The sequence below is a fragment of the Balaenoptera physalus genome (genome assembly GCF_965194825.1).
Source record: "Balaenoptera physalus genome assembly, chromosome: 13".
Lineage (NCBI taxonomy): Eukaryota > Metazoa > Chordata > Mammalia > Artiodactyla > Balaenopteridae > Balaenoptera > Balaenoptera physalus.
The window spans coordinates 87,307,007-87,332,815 of NC_138892.1; the positions used below are offsets into that span (position 1 = coordinate 87,307,007).

Consider the following 25,809-nt stretch of genomic DNA (forward strand, 5'->3'; position numbering starts at 1 on the left):
CTCATCCTTTCTGGTGTCATTTAAACTCCCATTTAAGGAGACATCATGTTTTAGGGATTTAGGTTTATTCACAGTAGTATAAAAATGATCAGCTAATCTTCCCAGTGTGTGTGTGTGTATGTGTGTGTGTGTGTGTACATGTACACAGGTGTGGCCCATGATGTAAAATGTCTGTTGCATAAATGACCTGCTTCCTGTTGTGCTCTGTGAGATGGGGGAAGGAAGACAACTAAGCAGGTGGACAATCAGGCAGGTGAACAAAGCAAGAAGCCTCTCAGGGGAGTGAAGTTGAGGCCCTAGTGGGTAGAAGGAGTCAGTCCATTGGGACTAGAGAATGGGTTCTCACCATCCCCTCCCCAACCCCAAATAGTCTCTCACCATGGGCTTTATAAGACAGGACAGTGAGACCAGCACAGACCCTGAAATGCCCTACCCTCTCGGAATCTATTTTCTGAATGCAGGGGTACTTCCTAATGGGTCTCTGGAAGAGAAGCAATTGGTCCTGGTCAAAATGTCAAAGAAAGAGAGGTTTGTTTTTACTTTCTATCTCCTTCACTGAGTTATTTGCAGACCTTCTCAATACTTAATGGAAACAACGTATTACATCAATTCTACGATGATATTTTTTCACAATTTAACACCTCTGAAATTGAGATGCATCATATGATCAATGGCAATCTATGACATTGGTGTTGCCTGGATTGAATTTCTTATATAAACATTTATTTCCAACAGTTACCTAGGGCCACTACCGACCTGAGACCACTTTAAATTAAATGATATTCCTGAGTTTTTTTTACAATACATTGGTGGTGTGAATGCAGACCTCATACCTATGTGAGTAATGGCTGTGGTTCAAAATCTCAGGGGAGAGTTTTCTTTTCTCTCTTACCAGGCTAAGGTTGAAAAATTCAAGTTGTCCCTTGGGGATCCCGGCTTTATGCCGGGGTCTTTTATTAGATTCGCTTTCTTGGTGGTAGATAAAATAATGGTATATCTTATAGCCAAAAGAATTGAAGAAATTTGATATTGGAATTGAAAAGGTTCGCCAGGGACAAACATTCTTCCCAGTTTCTGACTTCTGAGCAGCAACACTGCCTTCTTCAGGTCTTCACTTGTCTTTCAGAGCCTGCCAACACCTCTCAAAAAGAATCAGGTAATCACCCTCCAGATGAATGATTCCGGGTGCAATTTGTAGGTATAATGGGATTTGTTAATTTGTAATTTCATCAAGATGTAATTTGTGAGTAAAGAATGTGATAAAGCTATAATTACCACTGTGGTGAATCCGTTCATTGCTTTTGCAGATATTTATAAGGTATCTATTCTGTTCACTGGAGAAGGAGCAAAGATGCCCAAGAAATGGCCCCTGACCTCGGGGAGCTTAGAGTCTATTATGATTGGATAAGGCATGTGCTAAACAACTGTAATGTAATGTAATGTATGTAATGTAATGTAATGTAGAATGTGATAATGCCATGGGAAAGAAATGGAAAACCTATCCCATGGATATTCAGGAGAGAAAGAAATCATTTTTAGTTTGGGAGAATCAAAAAATACTTTATGGAAGATATGGGTAATAAATATTAAGAATAAAAATAATAATGATTACCATTTAAAATGCTTTACTTACATTATTTTATGTAGTCCTCTATGAAATAGATGTTAATTCCATTTTACGGCTGAGAAAACTAGTTTTGAAGACTGAATAGATTTTTAGAGGCAGAAGCAGTGTTGGGAAGGGTGATGCTTATCAGTGGAAAAAGTCAGAACAAAGGCATGGATGTGGGAAAGCCAGGGGCACATACAAAGATACCACATAGATCAGTTTGATTGGAGCATCAGATAGGTAAAGGCAAGTGATAAGAGAGATAAAACAGTATTTTGTTTTAGCTGGGTAATGGAGGAATCGATGAGAGTTGTCATGGAGATAGAATAAAATAAACTGATAAATGATTTATTGAATTCTAACAAAGGAGGAATATTTGTCAAAGATGAGGAAGTGATTCGGAGATTGAGTGTCTGGGTGAAAGTAATACTAGGAGAAGAAATAGTGAGCACAAAAGAATACAGGACATCAAGGTCCTGTCCTAATGAGCTCAATTATAAATGTCCTAATACTGTCTGTGCCAATAGAGTAAGAGCTTAGGGGGGAAGGCCAAGCAAGGTGTGGGATGTAATCAGTGGTGGTAGGGTTTATAAGGTCCTGAACATCAAGGCTAAAGTCCATGGAAGGATAATCTTAACCAGAGTGCTTCAAACTCAAATCCGGTTCAGGGAGGTACTATGATGTACCAAAAGTGATCCTCATAGCATGACCTTGGTGACTCATGAAGTAGGGGAAGACTGACTCTGATCAGGGAAGACTTTCAGTGTCCAATGAGAGAAGCTGAAAGCAAAACTGAGCCACAAGGAAAAGGACTGATTTATGCTAAAAGGGTTGATTAAAGCCACTTCTGCCCCACTTCTAGTTACCAATTTCCTAGTGTACAAGGTTGACCTTTAACAAGGATACTCTGCATTCTAACATCTGGTAAACTGGCATAAAAATTGGGCATCAGAGACCTAAGCAGAAGGACCAGCCAGAAAGCCTTCTGCTGGGGCTTGTGGTCTTTCAATGAAAGACTGAAATGTTATGCTCTCCACCTATTTAGGGATCTGTTAATTTCAAAGCACCCTGACCTCAGGCACGAGGAAGTCAAGAATTACATTATTTCTAGACCTTGTTTGTTCACAGGGAAGGTAGCTGGTATCTCCTGCCAGCCTGAGTTCTCATTAATTCTAGGACTGAGTTGAGATCTATTTCCGTCAGGGAGGTCCTTAGCAATTAGGGGCAACTGAGTAGGGTTGGAAAAATCTGAAACTTGCAGTAGGCAGTTGAAATTGCTGGATTAGTTTAAGAGGAGAGCATAAACTAGAGATTTTAGAGTCGTAAAGATACAATGGTTGCAGGTATATTAAAAAAAAGGTGAAATTGTTGAAGGAAATAGGAAAGGGAAAAAGCAAAGAGAGGGAGGGCCAAAGACTAACACAAGGGGATCCTCTGAACTTGGAGAAAAAGAGGAGGAAGGGGAGTTGGACAAGAATTTGGAGGAAAAGAGGCCAAGAGAGAAGAGAATGACATCATATAGAAACAGAGCAGGATTAAAGCCGTTAGATGGGTCTACTAGGAGGTCATTGTGATCCCTAAGAGCAGGCATGATTTATCCATGAGGGAACAAATCATATCACAGTGGATTTAACGTGAATAAGCAGTAAGGAAATGAAAGCAGTATAGCTTTTCCCCCCCAGAGATATTTGGCTGTGGAAGGAAAGAGGGAGGGAGGGAGGGAAGGAGAAATATGCTAGCATAGTAGCTCAGAGTTGAGAGAAGTTTTTCTTTTTGATTTTCAAATCTTTGAAATTTTGTCTTTGAAAATAATTTTCTCTAATTTTCATTGTCTTACTGCTTCTATTTCATGCCATGGGATTAGATTCATAGGGTCCTGGATTCAGTCCCTGCTGCCATGTATTAGCTTTACCTTTTCCATTAAGCACAAGCTGTATGATTTTGACAAGTTACTTAATCATACATGTTTCATGTGCAGATGAACCGTTTCACTTTGTTTACTTTGTAATTCTTCTTCCCAGGAGAAGATCTGAATAAATCAGTTGTCATCATTCAGTGCAGAACAATACTTCTGCCAAGAATGGCCCACCAAAACCTTCTCAGAGGTGCTAAAATATGTGTACAAGGTTTTTACAAGATAAACAATGATGAATCTAGAATAGTAATACCACCTTATACGTATATTGTTCTTTAAACATTTACAAAGACCTTTCACAGGCATTTTCTTATTAAATTTGCATAACACACTGTGAAAGCAGGAGGAGAAGAGTGAAGTAGCCATAAAAAAGCTAGATAATGAGGCCAAATAAAAATTGCCAAGTAAAAAAATAAATTTGAATCTCATCTTAAATTTGTCATGGAACATACAGGCTACAGGACCAGCTCTTTTGTCTAAGCACAATACTAAAGAGAATATTTCTTTTATTGACTGAAGCCACCAATATAGTAAATAGATGAACTAAAAGGCACAGAAATATTTTATTTAAACAATATGAGGATAAGGATTTAGTAAGGGCTGCCCAGGTAATTTAGACTAATTCTCCTACTGAAAACAAATAGAAAAGCTGGGAAAATGTAACAGAACTAAAGACACCAGAAAACTATCAAGTCAGTCAAGCATCATGATTCCAAGACCCAGAAGAATGAAAAGACCCAGAAAGATAACCCATCTTTACAGCCATATTTGCCCTAAATTTGTCAGGTTATTTAGGAAGAATTGGTTGAGAGAATGAACAGAGATTTTACAGATTTATGGACATGGAGGACAAAAGTTGAAGTTCAAGGTCCAACAAAGAGTAGAAGCACTGGTAACACCTCCCTGCAGACTTCTGGTTGGAACCTTGAAAGTCAAACCGTTGGAACCTTAAAAGTCAAACCCTATGAGTAAGAATAAACCAGACATAGATTGGCCTTCACAGAAACTGAAACCCAGCTTCAAATTGTCTTAACCCCTGACTGAATTGATTTAGTTAATATGGACTTTCTAGTGTCCCTAGCTGCCTAATAGATACTCTCTAAAGGAATGTATCAATTTAGGCCTAAATTACATCTATAATTTTTTCATAAACTATGTTTGTTACTCAATCAAGAATACTCAAGGGCTTCCGTGGTGGCACAGTGGTTAAGAATCCGTCTGCCAATGCAGGGGACACGGGTTCGAGCCCTAGTCCGGGAAGATCCCACATGCCGCAGAGCAAGTAAGCCCACAAGCCACAACTACTGAGCCTGAACTCTAGAGCCCACAAGCCACAACTACTGAGCCCGTGTGCCACAACTACTGAAGCCCACGTGCCTAGAGCCCGTGCTCTGCAACAAGAGAAGCCACTGCAATGAGAAGACCACGCACCACAACAAAGAGTAGCCCCCGCTTGCCGCAGCTAGGAAAGCCTGCGTGCAGCAACAAAGACCCAATGCAGCCAAAAATAAATAAATAAAATTAATAAATTTATTTAAAAAAATAAGAATACTCAAAAATATGAGGAAACAAGACAGGTGCCTGAACACAGACAGAAATAATAGATATAAGGAACTTATACTACTCAATAGCAAAAATATATATATAAAATAATCTGGTAAAAAAAAAAATGGGCAAAGGACCTGAATAAACATTTTCACAAAGAAGGCATACAGATGGCCAATAGGCACATGAAGAGGTGCTCAACATCACTAATTATCAGACAAATGCAAATCAAAATCACAATGAGATGTCACCTCACACCTGCTAGGATGACTTTCATCAAAAAGACAAGCAATAACAAGTGTTGGTGAAGATGTAGGGAAAAGGGAGTCCTTGCGCACTGTTGGTAGAAATGTAAAATACAGACAAAATTTGCAAAACAATGATGAATTTTCATATACTTCTCTCTGTAATTTTTATAATAAGTAGGGAAAATCAGTAAGGATAAAAATAATTTGAATAACACAATTATTGCAATTAGTCTAATTGAGACATATAAAACACTATACTCAGCAAATTCAAAGTATTCACTCTTTTCAAAAATACAGAAAAATTTTTACAAAAATGGACCATATGCTCACCATGAGGTAAAATCAACAAAATTTCAAAGAGCTTAAATTATTCAGAGTATGTACTCTGACCACAGAGGAATTTAGTTAAAAATCACTAACAAAAAAATAACTTGAAAATCTTCATATGTTTGGAAATTAAGCAATAGCTATCTAAAAATTATGTAAATTTTAAAAATATATTTAAAGAAATGATAATTAAAATACTACATAGTAAAATTTATGGAATAAAGCTAAAGCCATGCTTAGTGGGAAATGCCATTAAGCCTTAACTGCCTATATCAGAAAATAAAAATTGGCTGTAAAGTAATTATCTAAATAGCCATCTCAAGTATTCACAAAAATAATAGCAAACTGAACCCAAAGAAAGTTTTAGAACGTATAATAAAGAGGATCAAAAGCCAGTGCTTGGTTCTTTAAAAAGACTGATTAAATTAACAAAGGAGAAAATATATAGAAGAGGCAAATAACCAATATCAGTCATGAAAAGGGAGATAACATCACAGATTCCTTTTGAAAAAATTTTGGTAAAAACACAGCCTACCAGAAATCAACAAAGAAGAAATAGAAAATATAAACAGTCCTAAAACTACTAAAGAAATTGAATTTTAAAACTGCCCAGAAAGTAAAGTCCAGAACCAGAATGTTTCACCAGTAAATTCTGCCCAGGATATAAGGAAGTAATAATGCCAATCTTGCACAATTTCTTCCAGATAATGGAAAAAGAGAAAACACTTACCAACTTGTTTTATGAAACCAGCATGATCTTTCATTCTTTCTTTTTATTTTATTTTTTTACGAGGTAATGGCTACAATTCCCTGTGCTATTCAATATATTTTTGTTGCTTATCTATTTTATACATAGCAGTTTTTATCTCTATATCCCATCCCCCTAACTTGCCCCTTCCTCTTCCCTCTCCCCACTGGTAACCACTAGTTTTTTTCCTATATCTGTGAGTCTGTTTTCTGTTTTGCTACATACATTCATTTGTATTATTTTTTAGATTGCACATATAAGTAATATCATGCAGTATTTGTCTTTCTCTGTCTTTTTTCACTAAGCACAATATTCTCCACATCCATCCGTATTGCTGCAAATGACAGAATTTCATTTTTTTATGGCTGAGTAATATTCTATTGTGTATATATACCACATCTTCTTTACCCATTCATCTGTTCCTGGACACTTGAGTTACTTCCATATCTTGGCTATTGTAAATAGTGCTGCTATGAACATTGGGGTGCATATATCCTTACAAATCAGTGTTTTCATTTTTTCCAGGTATATACCCAGGAGCGGAATTGCTGGATCATATGGTAGTTCTATTTTTAGTTTTTTGACCATAACGTTTTCCACAGTGGCTGCACCAATTTACATTCCCACCAACAGTGTACAAGTGTTCCCTTTTCTCCACATCCTTCCCAACATTTTTTATCTGTAAACTTTTTGATGATAGCCATTCTGACAGGTGTGAGGCAATAGCTCATTGTTGATTTGACTTGCATTTCTCTAATAATTAGGAATGTTGAACATCTTTTCATGGGACTGTTAGCCATCTCTGTGTGTTCTTTGGGAAAATATCTATTCAGGTCTTCTGCCCATTTCCTTATTGTGTTATTTGTTTTTTTGATATTGAATTGTATGAGCTGTTTATATATTTTGGATATTAACACCTTGTTGGTTGTCATTTGTGAATATTTTCTCCCATTCTGTAGGTTGTATTTTCATTTTGTTGACGGCTTCCTTTGCTATGCAAAAGCTTTTAAGTTTAATTAGGTTCCATTTATTTATTTTTGCTTTTATTTCAGAGCCCAGCATAATCTTCATACCAAAACCTGACAAGAATATTACCAGAAAGCAAGATTAGAGATAATCCATTCTTTCCAAATTGATCTGTAGATTCAGTGCAATCCCACACAAAATCTAAGCTGGTATTTTTTTTTTTAATTGACAAGATGATTCTAAAAATTCACATGGAAATCAAAGAACCTAGAATAGTCATGATAGTATTGAACAAATTTTTTGAAAGACCTATATACTATACTATAAAATTACCCTAATTAAGACAGTGCAGTAATGGCACAAGGATAGACAAATAAATTAATAGAACAGAATAGAGACCCAAACACATATGGCCACATGATTTACAACTGAGGTACTATTGTCTTTCAATGGGAGAAATGCTGTCTTCTGGGAGGAATGCTGTCTTCTCAGTAAAGAGTGCAGGGTCTACTGGATAACTCTGTGAAAAAAAGGACTAAACCTTGAATCCTTCTGCATATTATACACAATAATTAATTTAAGGTGGTTCATAAATATTAAAGGTACAAAAGTAAAACTTCCAAGAGAAAAAATAGTCTAATATTTCCATGGTCTCAATTTAAATAAATATTTCTTGAATAGGACACAAAGTCATTAACAAAAAAGATTGATAAATTGGACTTCATTAAAACCAAGAATCTCTACTCATAAAATGCACCTTTCAGAGAGTAAAAAGACAAATTACAATCTGAGAGAATATAATTGTAATACATAAATCCAGCAAAGAACTTTGATCTGGAATAAATAAAGAACTCTTATAAATCCAAAAAAAAAAAAGAAAGAAAAGAAAAACATACACACACACACACTCTTACATACAAATAGAAGCAAGAAACTCCTGAAATATCCAGTAATTAATATAATTATTGAGCCATTAGGAACAAGTAAATGGCTAGATAATGCATACTGAGAATGTATTCTACTCCTTGGCCTGGTTCACAGCCCTCCCTGATCTGGTCTCCCCTATCTATCTGACTCTACCTAGGACTGCACACCCAGCCCATCTCTCTGCCTCAGCCATTAATATGCCTACCCCATGTCTACCCCTGGATTTTGATGCTCACCAGAAAAGTACATTCAACACTGTCTAGTCACAACAGACAATTAATATGTATTTGTTGAGTGAACACATGCATGAAAATATAAGATAATAAATGCCTTCCTTCCTGTTCTCTGCTTTTCCAAATCCTATCTATCCTTTAAGGTCCACACATATCTCATCTCTTCTGTGAAGTCTTTTCTAACCACAACAGCAAAAGTACTAATTCTTCCCTGAGTTCTTCTAGTTCTTAACAGAACTATCCTTTGATTTTTATCACATTCTGTCATGCATTATTTTTTTCATATTCACAGATACTACTGTCCCATCAAAAGAATAAATTCCAGAAGAGCAAGGAACATGGCTGTCACCTATTTATATCATTATAGAGTATCTGTCCAATAGTCTTTTAAACAGTGGTGCTCTGTATTTTTCAGGGAATGATGGAGTATAATGATGAAGAATACAATCTCTAAAGTCAGACAGACCTGAACTCTGGCCCTGGTTCTGCCACTTCATAGCTGTGTGACTCTGGGCAATTATCTGACTGCTCTAAGTGTCAGTTTCATCATCTGTGAAAGACGGATAATTACACATCCTTAAAAGGATGAAATGAAATAATATACATAGAGTACTTAACACAAATAGGAAATATATGTTAAATGATAGCTAGTAGTAGTAGTAGTAGTATTCACTATCGATTATGGCTCTGAATTGTAAAAGCATTTACTCAGAAAATAAGGGAGAAACAAGCATGAACACAGAACAGTAACAACAAAACTAAGGATAATAGAACAGCCAAAGAAAATTTCCAGTGTATAAAAATGTCCAGCTTGTCATTCTTCTACTACAGACTAATCTACATGTGGCCAAAGGTTAGAGAGTTCCATTCCCTCACACTGCATGAATTTTCTCATTCCATCTCAGATGTCTGGTTTCTCACCTCCTTCTAACATGCAGGGTCTCAAACAAATGACACAGGATAATTTCAGACACAGTATTATCCACCCTGATAATTTATTTTCTGTTCCTAGTGAAGGTTAGAGGTGTCCTTTTCTTGCAAAAGACATAACGTGGACCTCGGGGTCCTTAATATCCTTAGGAGCCTCTCAATTTCTTCTGTTCTCTCATTTGCACATGAGGAGAAAAGCTGCTAACCAACTAAAATTTAATTTACCAGTTTAAATTTGCTTGTACTTCAAATTGTCGGGAGAAAAATGAAAGCAGCTTCATTTATGTAGACAGAACTATCAGGGGGGTTCCCAAGAGTAACGAATCCACCCTTAGTGAACTGTACCCCTCCTTGCCACCTATTGCCATCATCAGTCATGAATAATGCTGACAGTAGCTACAACTGATCAAATTTGTTACGTGTGCCCTAGCCAGGGAAGAAGGGTTGAGGCCCCTCCTTGCCTGGGTGTGCTTCCATAGTGAGCTGGGCCAGGCTCCATTCAGTCTTATATTTGTGCCTGATGCCATGGGTAAGGCTCATATTCAGGCTTCTAATAACTCTCTTTCATACTCCTTTAAGCCACTGCTGCTCGTACTTGTTCCCACGGGGCACTAGTGTCCCATAAGCTGTAGAGAGGGAGCATTCGACTGTCATATTGAATAATGATCGCCTTTACCCTGTGTGCAAAAGAAACAAAGTTAATGGATCGCATTTTCTCAGTTGAAATTGTTCTCCAAACCTTTTTTTACAAGTCTTTGGCTCCAGACACCACTTTTCTGCTTAAGGTTGCCAGTCGATGAGAGAAGTAAATGAAACTGCAAATTCATATCAATAGGAAAACTCAAAACCAATCGTTCATTCTTGGCTCAACAGTTTGTTGGGTGTTTTATTTTGTTTTAAAACATGTGAGCCGGTGGTTATGAGTTTACATGGTATCCAAATAATATGAAGTGCATTTCTTGTTCCTAGTAAAAATATATAAAAACGGTGTGTAGAGGAAATAAAAAATATATTGATTTGTATTTTTAAAAATATTTTACAAGAAAATGGTGTTCTGCAAATAAGAGCATACGTTCTGGATCTCTGCCTTTCTGAAAAAGTCTGAGATGCCCTGTCTTAGAATAAGTATTTTATTCCTCTAAAGATGTGTAGAAATGATTCGTGGATAAAGGCTGAGCCTCAATACGTGTACCCTGTGTGTGAAGTAACCGTGCAGTTATTTATGAACCATTGCTAAAACTGGTACGAATGTCTGAGGATTCAAACCACTGTTTGACGTTTAGTATCACGTATGCAGATATTCTTAGTGCTGTTTGGCAATAGAGTTTTGTGATTGGGAAGGGCCATGAAGGTATTTGAGCAAGCTATCTGAAACTCGAACCTCCCAATAAATGGTCCTTTATCCTCTCTGTGAACACCTACTGTAGGACCTTCACATGACCTTGACGTCAAGGTGAAATAATAGCATCTCTGTTCAAGGCTGTGTTATTTACATGTGGTTCTGTGTGAAGGAAATGAAGAAACACAGTATATTTTTAGACTAGTAAGATGCTTTACAATAGGAATTTATACTATAATATGGGTGCAAATGTGAAACTGTATTCCTATATATACAAACTCTTTGAATCTTAGTGGAACATGTCATGTTTTAAATCATAATCTTCAATTGCATATTACTCAGTTTGGAAATTTCCACCCATGGCCTGAGAGAGGAAGAAAATTCTCTTTATATATACAACCTTCATTCACACAAGACATTTTATTTATATTACTGATTTAATAAAAAAATCCCCTACTGTGCAAATGTTCTCCATATGTGGAGACAGAGGACCAGGATGCATAAAGCCAGTTCTTTGTGTTTTTCAACTTTTAAAAAATTATGGACATATAATATTTTGTCTTTTTTTGATTACTGAATATGGTGGTATTTTGCCACTTTTAATTTCTTCTTAATCAAGGTAAAAGCTCATAATATAAGACTCAGTTTTCATCATCTTATTTTGCCCTATATCTACTCTTATGGGGCTTCAATTTCTCATGCAAACTTCTGGTGTTTTCCCAATAGAGGATAAGGCCAAAGAGAAATGACACAGAGTCCGGAAGTTGGGAGAGAGTGATTTGAGACCAGTGCAAAGAGAAAGATCAAGACAAAGCTGGTTCGGGAGTAGGTAAGTGGTTAGGCAGTTACCATGGAAGGAGTTAGGAAGACATTGGACAGGAATTACAGCAGAGAAACAGGGAGTATAGTGAAGGGGATTTTGTAACAAATGGATGTGAGACCAAATCCTGGCTCTGCCATCTATTGACCATATCACCTTGGAAGAGGTATTCATCTCTCTGAACTCCCACTTCCTCATTTGGGAAAATGGGGAGACTCCCATCTTCCAGAGCTGTGGTGAAAGAACCTGTGTGAAGGCTACTGAACCTCATAAACAGTAAGTGTTTCTGATTTTCCCTCTCAGCTCTATCTTGACTCTGTCCTTCCTGAATTAGAGACAGCCATGAAGATGATGCTATCAATGTGTGGAGTCTACACATCCCCAAATGATCCTCCCTTTTCACAACAGAGAATTTCAAACATTTATAGAAAAAAATAAACATGATGTATAACAAACCTCCAGTACCCATTAACTAGCTTCAACTATTACAAGTCACTTCCCATCATTTTCATCCACAACTCCATCCACTCCCTACCCTCTGTATTATTTTGAAGCAAATCTAGACATCGTATCATTTTATCTCTAAATGTTTCAGTATGTATTTCTAAACAACAAGGAATCTTGTTTAAAAAAATACAATAATAATACCGTAAAACACCTTAAATATTTAACATTTATTCTTTAATATCATTAAATATCCAGAGTACTTAAATTTCCAATGTCTTATGCATTTTTTACAGTTTGCTTGAATTAGGTTATAAATTATATCCACAAATTACAAAGGGTGTCTTTTAAATCTCTTGATCTATTAGCTAACGTGCTCTTCTGTTCTCTGTATTTTATGTAAGTTAGAGGATTCATCAGATTCAGGTTGATTTTGTTATTGTTGCTACGGTTATTACCTATATCAGATAAGTTATAACAGCCACATGAATACACCAAGTGGTATTGCCATTGATGATGTAATTTTTCCAAACTGATGAACAATTCTTGGAAAAGGTCTGAACAAACCAATCTATAATCTTCCCTCAATGTAAGTAATTGTGTACAAAATAATTAAAAGGGTACAAAAATATTTTGTATTTATATGTAATATGGAGCTAGGCTTTAGGCTCAAATAATTATAAACTATTTTTCATCTACATGAATGTCTGGCAAGTCATGTGGTACATGGGAAAATTCTTTGCCAAGTAGGATTATCTGCCACATTTCAGAAAATCTAGCATTTCTGGATCCTGTCCGCTAAATGCCAGTAGCACCCCACCAAATCTTTATGACTACTATTAATGTCCCCTCATATTTACAAAATTCCCCCTATGATTCACTTCATCTCCTTTTGAAAACCACTGGCTTAGTTTGAGAAGCAGTAAAAGAGGAAATTGATTTTAATTGCATATATGCTCTAATTTGGGGAAGGGAAATAAGGAAAATATCCTGTGTGGGAAATAACTATTGAAACGTTCACAATTTCAAAGCTTTTCAAAGTTGTTCTCAGTTGGCAGAACTTTGTTTCTCCAAACTATGCTGGAAAATGTGGATAGGTGCTCTGATAAAACAAATGAGGTCATAATGACATCATGCTAACATATGTGGTTCAAGTACAGAAATTTTTACAGCTAGGAAACCATCCAGACAGGTAGATTTAGGGAAACTGGGACAGTGGCACGAAATAATAAATCCATTTTTAAATCTTTTCTAAACATAAGTATAAATTTATAAATCTCTTTATGCTGTATTTATGCAATTGGCCTATAATGCTGATAAGGAATTTCTCTTCATCTCTGAGATGAAGAAAATACAGTCAAATGTTTACTCTCCTCTCGTTTACTTGCCTCATTATGTGACATACTTCTTGCCTTTTTCTTTTATTAAAAGAGTTACTTTCTTCATTGTCCTTTGTATTTAAATACTGTTCAACATTCCAAGATGGAAGCCATTTTCCTTTTTTTTTTTTTAAATATACATCTATATATTTTATTTTATTTTATTTTAACATCTTTATTGGAGTATAATTGCTTTACAATGGTGTGTTAGTTTCTGATTTATAACGAAGTGAATCAGCCATACATATACAAATATCCCCATATCTCCTCCCTCTTGTGTCTCCCTCCCACCCTCCCTATCCCACCCCTCTAGGTGATCACAAATCACTGAGCTGTTCTCCCTGTGCTATGTGGCTGCTTCCCACTAGCTATCTATTTTACATTTGGTAGTGTATATATGTCCATGACACTCTCTCACTTCGTGCCAGCTTACCCTTCCCCCTCCCCGTGTCCTCAAGTCCGTTCTCTACACCTGTGTCTTTGTTCCTGTCCTGCCCCTAGGTTCTTCAGAACCTTTTTTTTTTTTAAGATTCCATATATATGTGTTAGCATATGGTATTTGTTTTTCTCTTTCTGACTTACTTCACTCTGTATGACAGACTCTAGGTCCATCCACCTCACTACAAATAACTCAATTTCGTTTCTTTTTATGGCTGAGTAATATTCCATTGTATATATGTGCCACATCTTCTTTATCCATTCATCTGTCGATGGACACTTAGGTTGCTTCCATGTCCTGGCTATTGTAAATAGAGCTGCAATGAACATTGTGGTACATGACTCTTTTTGAGTTATGGTTTTCTCAGGGTATATGCCCAATAGTGGGATTGCTGTGTCATATGGTAGTTCTATTTTTAGTTTTTTGGAAGCCATTTTCTAATCTAAATTGGAAGATATTTTATCATTATTCCTTGAGGTGGGAATTATTTGTTCATAGTAACTTGCTGGTTCCTGGTACACAGTAGATGCTTATTTAAATATTTATTGAATGAACTTACTCATCCAGTAATCATCATCATTCTGTATCTTATTACTGTGTACAATCATTTACTTTCATATGGGTTAATTTTATTCCCATGCCATTATTATCATGACACATTGTGTGGATCTTTTACTCAAGATAGAATCTGAATTAAGTGATTTCTTCTAAATCATATTGCTGGTGTAACTAGAAGAATTTAGAACTCCTGGCTTTGATTTCACTGTTTCTACCAATAGGTTTCTTTTCGCCTTAAAAGTATACTGTTCCTGCTGCCTAGCTGTTGCCATGTGCTCAAAGAGCATTTGTCAAAACAAAACAAACAAAAAGACAAAAAACAGTGATTAACTCCCCCAATATTTGCATACTAGCCTTAATCCTAAGAAATCCAAAATAGGATATCAAACATTTTGATGGCAAAGTGTGTCTGGTAGGATAAACAGCTCTCTTAAAAGCAAGTTACTGTTATTTGATGTCTGCAAACTGCAAAGCAGGTGCAGCATTAACATAGTAATTGTTCAGAGACTGGAACTTTGTAACTATGGAGACATTACTTCACAGTGTTCTAACAGGCAGTGTTGGCCAGATGTGAAAGTTGTAATCATAAAGGTAGCTTTGCTGGGTTACTGCGCTGCCTCTTGAGTTGCTTCCAGTGAGTGCTACACACCTTCATCTTGATTTGTTTAATATTTTTAGCCAATATTAGTATTGGCTATATCAGTGCTTACATATTCATATTAGAATCCTGGTTCTGGCCCCAGCTTGGTTAAGAAGTCATGAAGTCTGGCAGGTGCTTTAAGGTAGTTAGATTAACAAGTGAGGTCACTCAAAAAAGAAAATCTGCCTTGAAGCTCAGCTCTATTCACTGACTAATGTCATGATTTGTTTTCCCAGAAAAAAAAAGAGACTTCTTTTCCAGCCAAGATGAAATACACACAGGCCACTCAGGAAATTTCAGCGGTCCTGCAGAGTGAAGTCCATGAGCAGGAAGATAAAATGGAAAATCAAGCGCAGTAAGACAGGCACAAATGAGTTTTAGAAGTTGAGAATGGAGTATCTGACCTCTTTGTTTCAAAACAGCTTATAAAAAGTTAGAACTAGAATCGAGTCTACAAATTTCCTAAAAAATTAATTAATGATAACATACAATTTCCCCAACCACTGTTTTATAAGGTTTAGTCTTTGAGTAATGTAAAAATTCACCTAGACAGATCTCCATCATATCAGACCTGGTTGAGATTCCAAAGCTCATATCTAGCATGTTAATTGTTTCTTTAAGGTAATTGGCAGGCAGTTTCTTTAAAACTACTTTATTAACCTGGGGACAGAGAACTGCTAGAGAATTTTGGTTTGGGAAATGTCTGTGAGGATGTTAAATAAAAGCGACAACTCTCTTTTTACTACTAATGTAAATCATTCTATCAAATAAAGCATTAGCATTGGTTTTCCAATGTTTTCTAGAAAATGATCTCTAATACTGAATATACACAGTTTAAGGCTAATGCTACTTTAGATCTAGATGCCCTGTGTTTACTGATCAGTTCAAGTCTATTTTTTTTAAGTTTTTTTATTAGTTATCTGTTTTACACATATTAGTGTATACATGTCAATCCCAATCTCCCAATTCATCCCACCACCACCACAATCCCCCACCCCCAGCTTTCCCCCCTGGGTGTCCATGCGTTTGTTCTCTACATCTGTGTTTCTATTTCTGCCTTGCAAACCAGTTCATCTGTACCATTTTTCTAGATTCCACATATATGAGTTAATATACGATATTTGTTTTTCTCTTTCTGACTTACTTCACTCTATATGACAGTCTCTAGGTCCAACCACGTCTCTACAAATGACCAAATTTCATTCCTTTTTATGGCTGAGTAATATTCTATTGTATATATGTACCACATCTTCTTTATCCATTCGTCTGTCGATGGGCATTTAGGTTGCTTCCATGACCTAACTATTGTAAATAGTTGTGCATTGAACATTGGGGTTCATGTGTCTTTTTGAATTATGGTTTCCTCTGGGTAATGCCCAGTAGTGGGATTGCTGGGTCGTATGGTAATTGTATTTTTAGTTTTTTAAGGAACCTCCATACTGTTCTCCATAGTGGCTGTATCAGTTTACATTCCCACCAACAGTGCAAGAGGGTTCCCTTTTCTCCACACCCTCTCCAGCATTTGTGGTTTGTAAATTTTCTGATGATACCCATTCTAACCGGTGTGAGGTGATACCTCATTGTAGTTTTGATTTGCATTTCTCTAATAATTAGTGATGTTGAGCAGCTTTTCATGTGCCTATTGGTCATCTGTATGTCTTCTTTGGAGAAATGTCTATTTAGGTCTTCTGTCCATTTTTTGATAGGGTTGTTTGTTTTTTTTAATATTGGGCTCCATGAGCTGTTTATATATTTTGGAGATTAATCCTCTGTCTGTTGATACGTTTGCAAATATTTTCTCCCACTCTGAGGGTTGTCTTTTCGTCTTGTTTATAGTTTCCTTTGCTGTGCAAAAGCTTTGAAGTTTCATTAGGTCTCATTTGTTTATTTTTGTTTTTATTTCCATTACTCTAGGAGGTGGGTCAAAAAAGATCTTGCTGTGATTTATGTCAAAGACTGTTCTTCCTATGTTGTCCTCTAAGAGTTTTACAGTGTCTGATCTTACATTTAGGTCTTTAATCCATTTGGAGTTTATTTTGTGTATGGTGTTAGGGAGTGTTATAACTGCATTCTTTTACATGTAGCTGTCCAATTTTCCCAGCACCACTTATTGAAGAGACCATCTTTTCTCCATTGTATATCCTTGCCTCTTTGTCATAGATTAGTTGACCATAGGTGTGTGGGTTTATCTCTGGGATTTCTATCCTGTTCTATTGATCTGTATTTCTGTTTTTCTGCCAGTACCATATTGTCTTGATTACTGTAGCTTTGTAATATAGTCTGAAGTCAGGGAGACTGATACTTCCAGCTCCATTTTTTTTCCTCAAGATTGCTTTAGCTATTCGGGGTCTTTTGTGTCTAGAAGATGTTTTGTTCTAGTTCTGTAAAAAATGCCAGTGGTAATTTGATAGGGGTTGCATTGAATCTGTAGATTGCTTTGGGTAGTATAGTCATTTTCACAATATTGATTCTTCCAATCCACGAACATGGTATATCTCCATCTGTTTGTGTAATCTTTGATTTCTTTCATCAGTGTCTTATAATTCTCTGAGTACAGGCCTTTTACCGCCTTAGGTAGGTTTATTCCTAGGCATTTTATTCTTTTTGTAGCAATGGTGAATGGGATTGTTTACTTAATTTCTCTTTCTGATCTTTCCTTGTTAGTGTATAGGAATACAAGAGATTTCTGTGCATTAATTTTGTATCCTGCAACTTTACCAAATTCATTGATTAGCTCTAGTAGTTTTCTGATGGCATCTTTAGGATTCTCTATGCATAGTATCATGTCATCTGCAAACAGGGACAGTTTTACTTCTTCCTTTCCAACTTGTATTCCTTTTATTTCTTTTTCTTCTCTGATTGCCATGGCTAGGACTTCCAAAACTATGTTGAATAATAGTGGTAAGAGTGGACATCCTTGTCTTTTTCCTGATCTTAGAGGAAATGCTTTCAGCTCTTCACCATTGAGAATGATGTTTGCTGTGGGTTTGTCATATATGGCCTTTATTATGTTGAGGTAGGTTCCCTCTATGTGAACCTTCTGGAGAGTTTTTATCGCAAATCGGTGTTGAATTTTGTCAAAAGCTTTTTCTGCATCTATTGAGATGATCATATGGTTTTTATTCTTCAATTTGTTAATATAGTGTATCACATTGATTGATTTGAATATATTGAAGGATCCTTGCATCCCTGGGATAAATCCCACTTGATCATGGTGTATGATCCTGTTAATGTGTTGTTGCACTCTGTTTGCTACTATTTTACTGAGGATTTTTGCATCTATATTTATCAGTGATATTGGTCTGTAATTTTGGTTTTTTGTAGTATCTTTGTCTGGTTTCGGTATCAGGGTGATGGTGGCCTTGTAGAATGAGTTTGGGAGTGTTCCTTCTTCTGCAAATTTTGGAAGAGTTTCAGAAGCATTGGTGTTAGGTCTTCTCTAAATGTTTGATAGAATTCACCTGTGAAGCCATCTGGTCCTGGACTTTAGTTTGTTGGAAGATTTTTAATCACAGTTTCGATTTCATTACTTGTGATTGGTCTGTTCATATTTTCGATATCTTCCTGGTTCAGTCTTGGAAGGTTATACCTTTCTAAGAATTTGTCCATTTCTTCCAGGTTGTCCATTTTATTGGCATAGAGTTGCTTGTAGTAGTCTCTTAGGATGCTTTGTATTTCTGCAGTGTCTGTTGTAACTTCTCCTTTTTCATTTCTAATTTTATTGGTTTGAGTCCTCTCCCTCTTTTTCTTCATGAGTCTGGTTAAAGTTTTATCAATTTTGTTTATCTTCTCCAAGAACCAGCTTTTAGTTTTATTGATCTTTGCTATTGTTTTCTTTGTTTCTATTTCACTTATTTCTGCTCTGATATTTATGATTTCTTTCCTTCTACTAACTTTGAGTTTTGTTTGTTCTTCTTTCTCTAGTTCCTTTAGGTGTAAGTTTAGATTGTTTATTTGAGATGTTTCTTGTTTCTTGAGGTCGGATTGTATTGGTATAAACTTCCCTCTTAGAACTGCTTTTGCTGCATCCCATAGGTTTTGGATCATCGTGTTTTCGTTGTCATTTGTCTCTAGGTATTTTTTGATTTCCTCTTTGATTTCTTCAGTGATCTCTTGGTTATTTAGTAACGTATTGTTTAGCCTCCATGTGTTTGTGTTTTTTACGTTTTTTTCCCTGTAATTGATTTCTAATCTCATAGCATTGTGGTCAGAAAAGATGCTTGGTATGATTTCAATTTTCTTAAATTTACCGAGGCTTGATTTGTGACCCAAGATGTGATTTATCCTGGAGAATGTTCCATGTGAACTTGAGAAGAAAGTGTAATCTGCTGTTTTTGGATGGAATGTCCTATAATTATCAATTAAATCTATCTGGTTTATTGTGTCATTTACAGCTTGTGTTTCCTTATTAATTTTCTCTTTGGATGATCTGTCCATTGGTGTAAGTGAGGTGTTAAAGTTCCCCACTATTATTGTGTTACTGTCGATTTCCTCTTTTATAGCTGTTAGAGTTTGCCTTATGTATTAGGGTGATCCTATGTTGGGTGCATATATATTTATAATTTTTATATCTACTTCTTGGATTGATCCCTTGATCATTATGTTGTGTCCTTCCTTGTTTCTTGTAACATTCTTTATTTTAAAGTCTATTTTATCTGATATGAGTATAGCTACTCCAGCTTTCTTTTGATATCCATTTGCATGGAATATCTTTTTCCATCCCCTCACTTTCAGTCTGCATGTGTCCCTAGGTCTGAAGTGGGTCTCTTGTAGACAGCATATATATGGGTCTTGGTTTTGTATCCATTCAACAAGCCTGTGTCTTTTGGTTGGAACATTTAATCCATTCATATTTAAGGTAATTATCAATATGTATGTTCCTATGACCATTTTCTTAATTGTTTTGGGTTTTTTTTTGTAGGTCCTTTTCTTCTCTTGTGTTTCCCACTGAGAGAAGTTCCTTTAGCATTTGTTGTAGAGCTGGTTTGGTGGTGCTGAATTCTCTTAGCTTTTGCTTCTCTGTAAAGCTTTTGATTTCTCCATTGAGTCTGAATTGAGATCCTCACCGGGTACAGTAATCTTGGTTGTAAGTTTTTCCCTTCCATCACTTTAAATATATTGTGCCACTCCCTCTGGCTTGAAGAGTTTCTGCTGAGAAATCAACTGTTAACCTTATGGGAGTTCCCTTGTATGTTATTTGTCATTTTTCCCTTGTTGCTTTTAATAATTGTTCTTTGTCTTTAATTTTTGTCAATTTGATTACTATGGGTCTCAGCATGTTTCTCCTTGGGTTTATCCTGCCTTGGACTCTCTGTGCTTCCTGGACTTGGGTGCTTATTTCCTTTCCCATGTTAGGGAAGTTTTCGACTATAATCTCTTCAAGTATTTTCTCGGCTCCTTTCTCTCTCTCACCTCTTTCTGGGACCCCTATAATGTGAATGCTGGTGCATTTAATGTTGTCCCAGAGGTCTCTTAGGCTGTCTTCATTTCTTTTCATTCTTTTTTCTTTATTCTGTTCCGCAGCAGTGAATTCCACCATTCTGTCTTCCAGGTCACTTATCCGTTCTTCTGCCTCAGTTATTCTGCTATTGATTCCTTCTAGTATATTTTTCATTTCAGTTATTGTATTGTTCATCTCTGTTTGTTTGTTCTTTAATTCTTTTAGGTGTTTGTTCTTTACTTCTTCTAGGTCTTTGTTAAACATTTCTTGCATCTTCTCGATCTTTGCCTCCATTCTTTTCTGAGGTCCTGGATCTTCTTCACTATCATTATTCTGAATTGTTTTTCTGGAAGGTTGCCTATCTCCACTTCATTTAGTTGTTTTTCTGGGGTTTAATCTTGTTCCTTCACCCGGTTCATAGCCCTCTACCTTTTCATTTTGTCTATCTTTCTGTGAATGTGGTTTTTGTTCTACAGGCTGCAGAATTGTAGTTCTTCTAGCTTCTGCTGTCTTCCCTCTGGTGGATGAGGGTATCTAAGAGGCTTGTGCAAGTTTCCTGATGGGAGGGACTGGTGGTGGGTGTAGCTGACTATTGCTCTGGTGGGCAGAGCTCAGTAAAACTTTAATCCCCTTGTCTGCTGATGGATGGGGCTGTTGGTTCCCTCCCTGTTGGTTGTTTGGCCTGAGGTGACCCAGCACTGGAGGCTACAGGCTCTTTGGTGGGCCTAATGGCAGACTCTGGGAGGGCTTATGCCAAGAAATACTTCCCAGAACTTCTGCTACCAGTGTCCTTGTCCCAGTGGTGAGCCACAGCCACCCCCCGCCTCTGCAGGACACCGTCCAACACTGGCAGGTTGGTCTGCTTCAGTTTCCCCTGGGGTCACTTCTTCTCCCTGGGTCCTGATGTGCACACTACTTTGTGTGTGCCCTCCAAGAGTGGAGTCTCTGTTTAACCTAGTCCTGTCCAAGCCCTGCAATCAAATCCTACTAGCCTTCAATGTCTGATTCTCTGGGAATTCCTCCTCCCATTGCCAGACCCTCAGGTTGGGAAGCCTGACTTGGTGCTCAGAACCTTCACTCCAGTGGATTGACTCCTGTGGTGTAATTGTTCTGCAGTTTGTGAGTCACCCACCCAGTGGTTATGGATTTTTATTTTATCATGATTGCACCCCTCCTACCATCTCATTGAGGCTTCTCCTTTGTCTTTGGATGTGGGGTATCTTTTTTGTTGAGTTCCAGTGTCTTCCTATCGATGATTTTTCAGCAATTAGTTATGATTCCACTGCTCTTGCAAGAGGGAGTGAACTCACGTCCTTCTACTCTGCCATCTTGAACCAATCTCCCTCAAGTCTATTTTTTAAATATTTGTTCTTAGAGGTCATCTGAGAAATAACTGTTGTCAGTATTACCAATGCAGCGTTGAAATAACATTGAAATGCTGGAATTAAACTTTTATAACTGCCTCTGGTTTAGTGCTAATCAATTACAGAGGGAGCAAAATACCAAGTAAGGGCTTGTAAAATTCCACATGGGAAAGGGAAACCTAGCTAAGCACTAGGAAGAAAATCTCTCATCTTCCAAAAGGAGTCTAATAGGTGGGTGAGTGCAGGGCTCAGACAATGGGCTACATCATGCTCATCTCTTCCTGAAATATTTCAGCTCTTCCAACGGTGTATGCTGCCATTAGAAATTTCTTATTCAACTACAAAAACAAGAATCCCCTGTGGCCCTAAACTGAAGTTCTTTGATCACAACATTTGCAAAGGCTTATTGGGAATCTTTTGTGGAATTAAATTTATTTGGAAATGCTATGATTTTACCAGTGGAAGAAAAAAATTCAGAGCTTATAAAATGAACATGCTGAAAAGATGTAGCCAGTTGTCTGTAATGAAACCCAGATGTAAGGAACTTTGAAAGAGAAAGGTCCTTTTCCTGCTTATTCTAGACAGTGTCAGGGAAAAATTATGTCATATGATCTGTCTCAGTTTAGACAGAGATGAAATATTTGTCATTTGACAATAGACCTCTGTAGTCTCCTTTTCGTTACCACCACAATCATACTCAAGAGCATATCTTCATGGGTTAGAGGTTTTTGACAAAGATGAGTGGTTGGGGAGTCGGTAGAATGGCACGTGCTCAAGCTTGATAAGTACTGGGCTAATAATAATGCAGTTTCCAAAGCCAATGCCATTTAATTATTTTTAAAAATTGCCTGAGATATCTGTGCCTTGTGAGAGGCACACTTAGAGAATTCTGATTTTGAATACAGAGCTCTCCAGATATAATATTTCTGATGAAGGAACTTACAAATTATAGAACAAAACGATTGTGAATACCTCTTGGTAAACAAAGAGATTGAGAGTAACATCAGCAAGATGGCAGATTAGGAAACTTCAGGCCCTTGTTCCATTATGGAAAGATCTGGAAAAACAAAACCAAAGAACAGAAGACTGGCTAAAATAACATTATAGGAACTCTGGAAAACAAAGAGATCAAAATAGAGACAGTGCTTGGAGGCAAAACACTTAGCTCCGGATTTATAAGTGGATAGACATTTGGCCCCCAGGAAGGGAGGGCTTGGGCTGGCCAAGTGTCTGGTTTTTCAGAGAGCCAAAGGGTTGGACCCCAGGACTTTGTTCACAATTCAAGCATTAAACACACACACATTCACACACACATGGATTGCTTTGAAGTTACTGAGAAGAGCCTCAATGTGACTCATAAAATGCAGTTGTCATAAGCCTTTTCATGAGCTACTCCAAGAGAATATTGTTTTACTTGTAAAATAAGTGTACTGTACCTTAGGGATTTTGTTTAAATGCTTGCACACTATACTTTTACATTTATAAAAAAGAAAGAAAGGAAAATCTTTATTCATATAGTAGAATTTACTTACAAAAATAATACCTGGAAAGTAAGTCTTTCTTCTCCCTCTTTTGTGCTAGTCCCTTCAGCATTCACACATATACATACACAGATACACACAAACATACACATGTGAGCTGTATTTATAGTTATTAATTTGTAAAGTGCATTTGATAGCACACATTAACTCTAGAATCTTTATAAATACAGGAAAATTAGTTAAACAGCAGGAGAAATTAAAGGAAAAAGTATAGTAAACCAGTACATATTAAACAGAAATGATAATCATGTTTTTCATGTTAATGGAAAGGGGAAATATAATAAGTGATAAAAGTGGGATATAAACGATTTATAGAGTCTCAATTTTGAGTGAAAAAAATGCATTAAAGGCCTGGAAGGAAAAAATATTGAATCACTATGTTGTACACCTGAAATTAATATAATATTGTAAATCAACTATATTTCAATAAAAAAATTTTTAATAAAAAATAAAAAGCATGGCAGGAAATGGTAAAATTTTTATTTGGTGGAATATAGTAATTTTTATTTTCTTCTTTCAGCATTTACACTTTTGCAAAACTATCTGAAGTAGGAGTTTATTGATTTTTAAATAGAAGAGAGAAAACCATGGCTTGACACCAAGTGTTTTATTTAGATTGTTAAAACTAGAAATATAAGATGTTCTTGTGCTTGTGTTAGATGCATAATATCTTTGAAAAGCAAAACCCTGAGTAATAATGATAATTAATGCTTCTTGTACTCACAGTCTATCATTTTGACTTTCTCACTTTGTTTATTATACTAATTTTTGTACACAGAATTGAAGACACACGTGACGATCTCCCAAAGACACAACGATCTTTAGTACATTTTTTTCCAACGTCAACGGATTCAGATACCACTACACTGCCATGTTCACAGTCATTATCCAATGAAACACCTCTCAGTTACTATCTCTCTAGCCCTCAGGTTAGTGGAGTAACTTTATCAACAATTGGACCAAAGCCTCTTAAACCTGCTCTAGTGAACCATTCCCAATCAGAAGACAGCTTGGGTAAGCAAAACATGTACCAAGTTTTTTAGACTACTTTTAAAGCGTATAGTTCAATAGAGTCTTTATGTGCCTAGAAGCCAGAATGATGTTTTATTATTTGTCTCCAATAATACTAATTTCTTAATGTCATATGCAGAATAACTTGACTCTGCTCACCATTGATTCTAGCACTGGAGTCATAATCAAGTCACGTAAACATATGTGGCCAAGTACATCATCTCTATGATTAAAATATCTTGAGTTATCATAATGATTCATGGGTTGACCACTTAGATGCTCTAGAATTGCTAAATGATTAAAAAGTCTAATGTATAGCATTAACTGCCCTTTCTCTGAATGCTACCAGAAAGATTAACAACGTCTTATGTATGTTATGCTTTAGGAGACTATGGCTTAAGTAAGGAAAGACGGGTAGATAAGAGAAAGAAGAAATATAAAGTAGGTAATAAAATGGTGGAGAGAAAAGGGAAAAACAATAAAGAATTTGGAGAAGAGGAAAATGAAAACAGCAGTAAAGTTTTGACAGTTGCCAATGCACTCAGCAGTGCTCACACTATGAGGTGTATGTTCCTCACCATGTTTAGGGAACTCTGAGGGTATGTTATCAAGGTTTACTGAAAAGACCACTGTCCTTGGAAACAGAGGACCTAGGTTCAAACCACCTTTCTAGTCCCAATAACATGGGACATTAAGTAAGGTATTTAGCATCTCTGAGTCCCATTTTCCACACCTACAAAATGGGGATTAAAATATCAACTTCACAGGGCTATCCTAAGAATTAAATGAGATATGTATGAAAATCACCTAGCACATAGTAAGTGTGCTCAATAAAATTAGTTGTGAATCCGAATGTATCTGTAAGTACCTTCTCATAGAATAGGCTAGATTTGGGGTCTGTTTTACCAGTCAACTAACAAGTTTCAAAACTGTTAGCACGAATACACCCATGACTACCTGATGTCTTCGTTTTCCTCTACCATTCTGTGGACATTTACAGCCTTGCTCCTTCCTATCTACATTTCATTTTGTTCCTGGTATTTTCCTAAGCCTTTGACACAGTGTTATACAGGATTTTGATCTACTGCCATTATTGTCATATTCTCTGTGCTTCATTGTTTGTATGCCTAAGATACATTTTTTGAAGAAGCCTCCTAAATTCACAATGACCTTTAGCAATGACCAAAATCTATATGCTTAAAAGTGAAAATACACATTTTATATCTAAGGAGGTAATATTTCTCATCCTTTGGCACTGTATCATTATGGTATATGTTCTATATTTGAGTTGAACTGTGAAAGCTCCTAGTATTGCGGGGGTGGGGGTGGGGGAACAAATATACTGGTTTCACCTTGCAAGATGAGAGTTGTGCTGGGATGAAGTCT

At 36.5% G+C, this 25,809-nt stretch overlaps 1 protein-coding gene across 9 annotated transcripts in view; it reads left to right on the forward strand.

Annotated features, from left to right (window-relative positions):
- LMNTD1 (lamin tail domain containing 1) overlaps positions 1 to 25,809 on the forward strand; it is a 437,115-nt gene that overhangs the window by 363,494 nt on the left and 47,812 nt on the right. For 6 of the 9 annotated variants that reach the window (XM_082419810.1, XM_082419814.1, XM_082419809.1 and 3 more), the window contains 2 exons: positions 15,304 to 15,422; positions 24,191 to 24,426. In XM_082419810.1, the coding sequence (XP_082275936.1) occupies positions 15,304 to 15,422; positions 24,191 to 24,426 (355 nt within the window). Of the gene's footprint in view, positions 1 to 5,166; positions 15,423 to 24,190; positions 24,427 to 25,809 lie in introns of those variants that run through there. The other 3 variants (XM_082419817.1, XM_082419816.1, XM_082419811.1) reach the window with 3 other exon arrangements.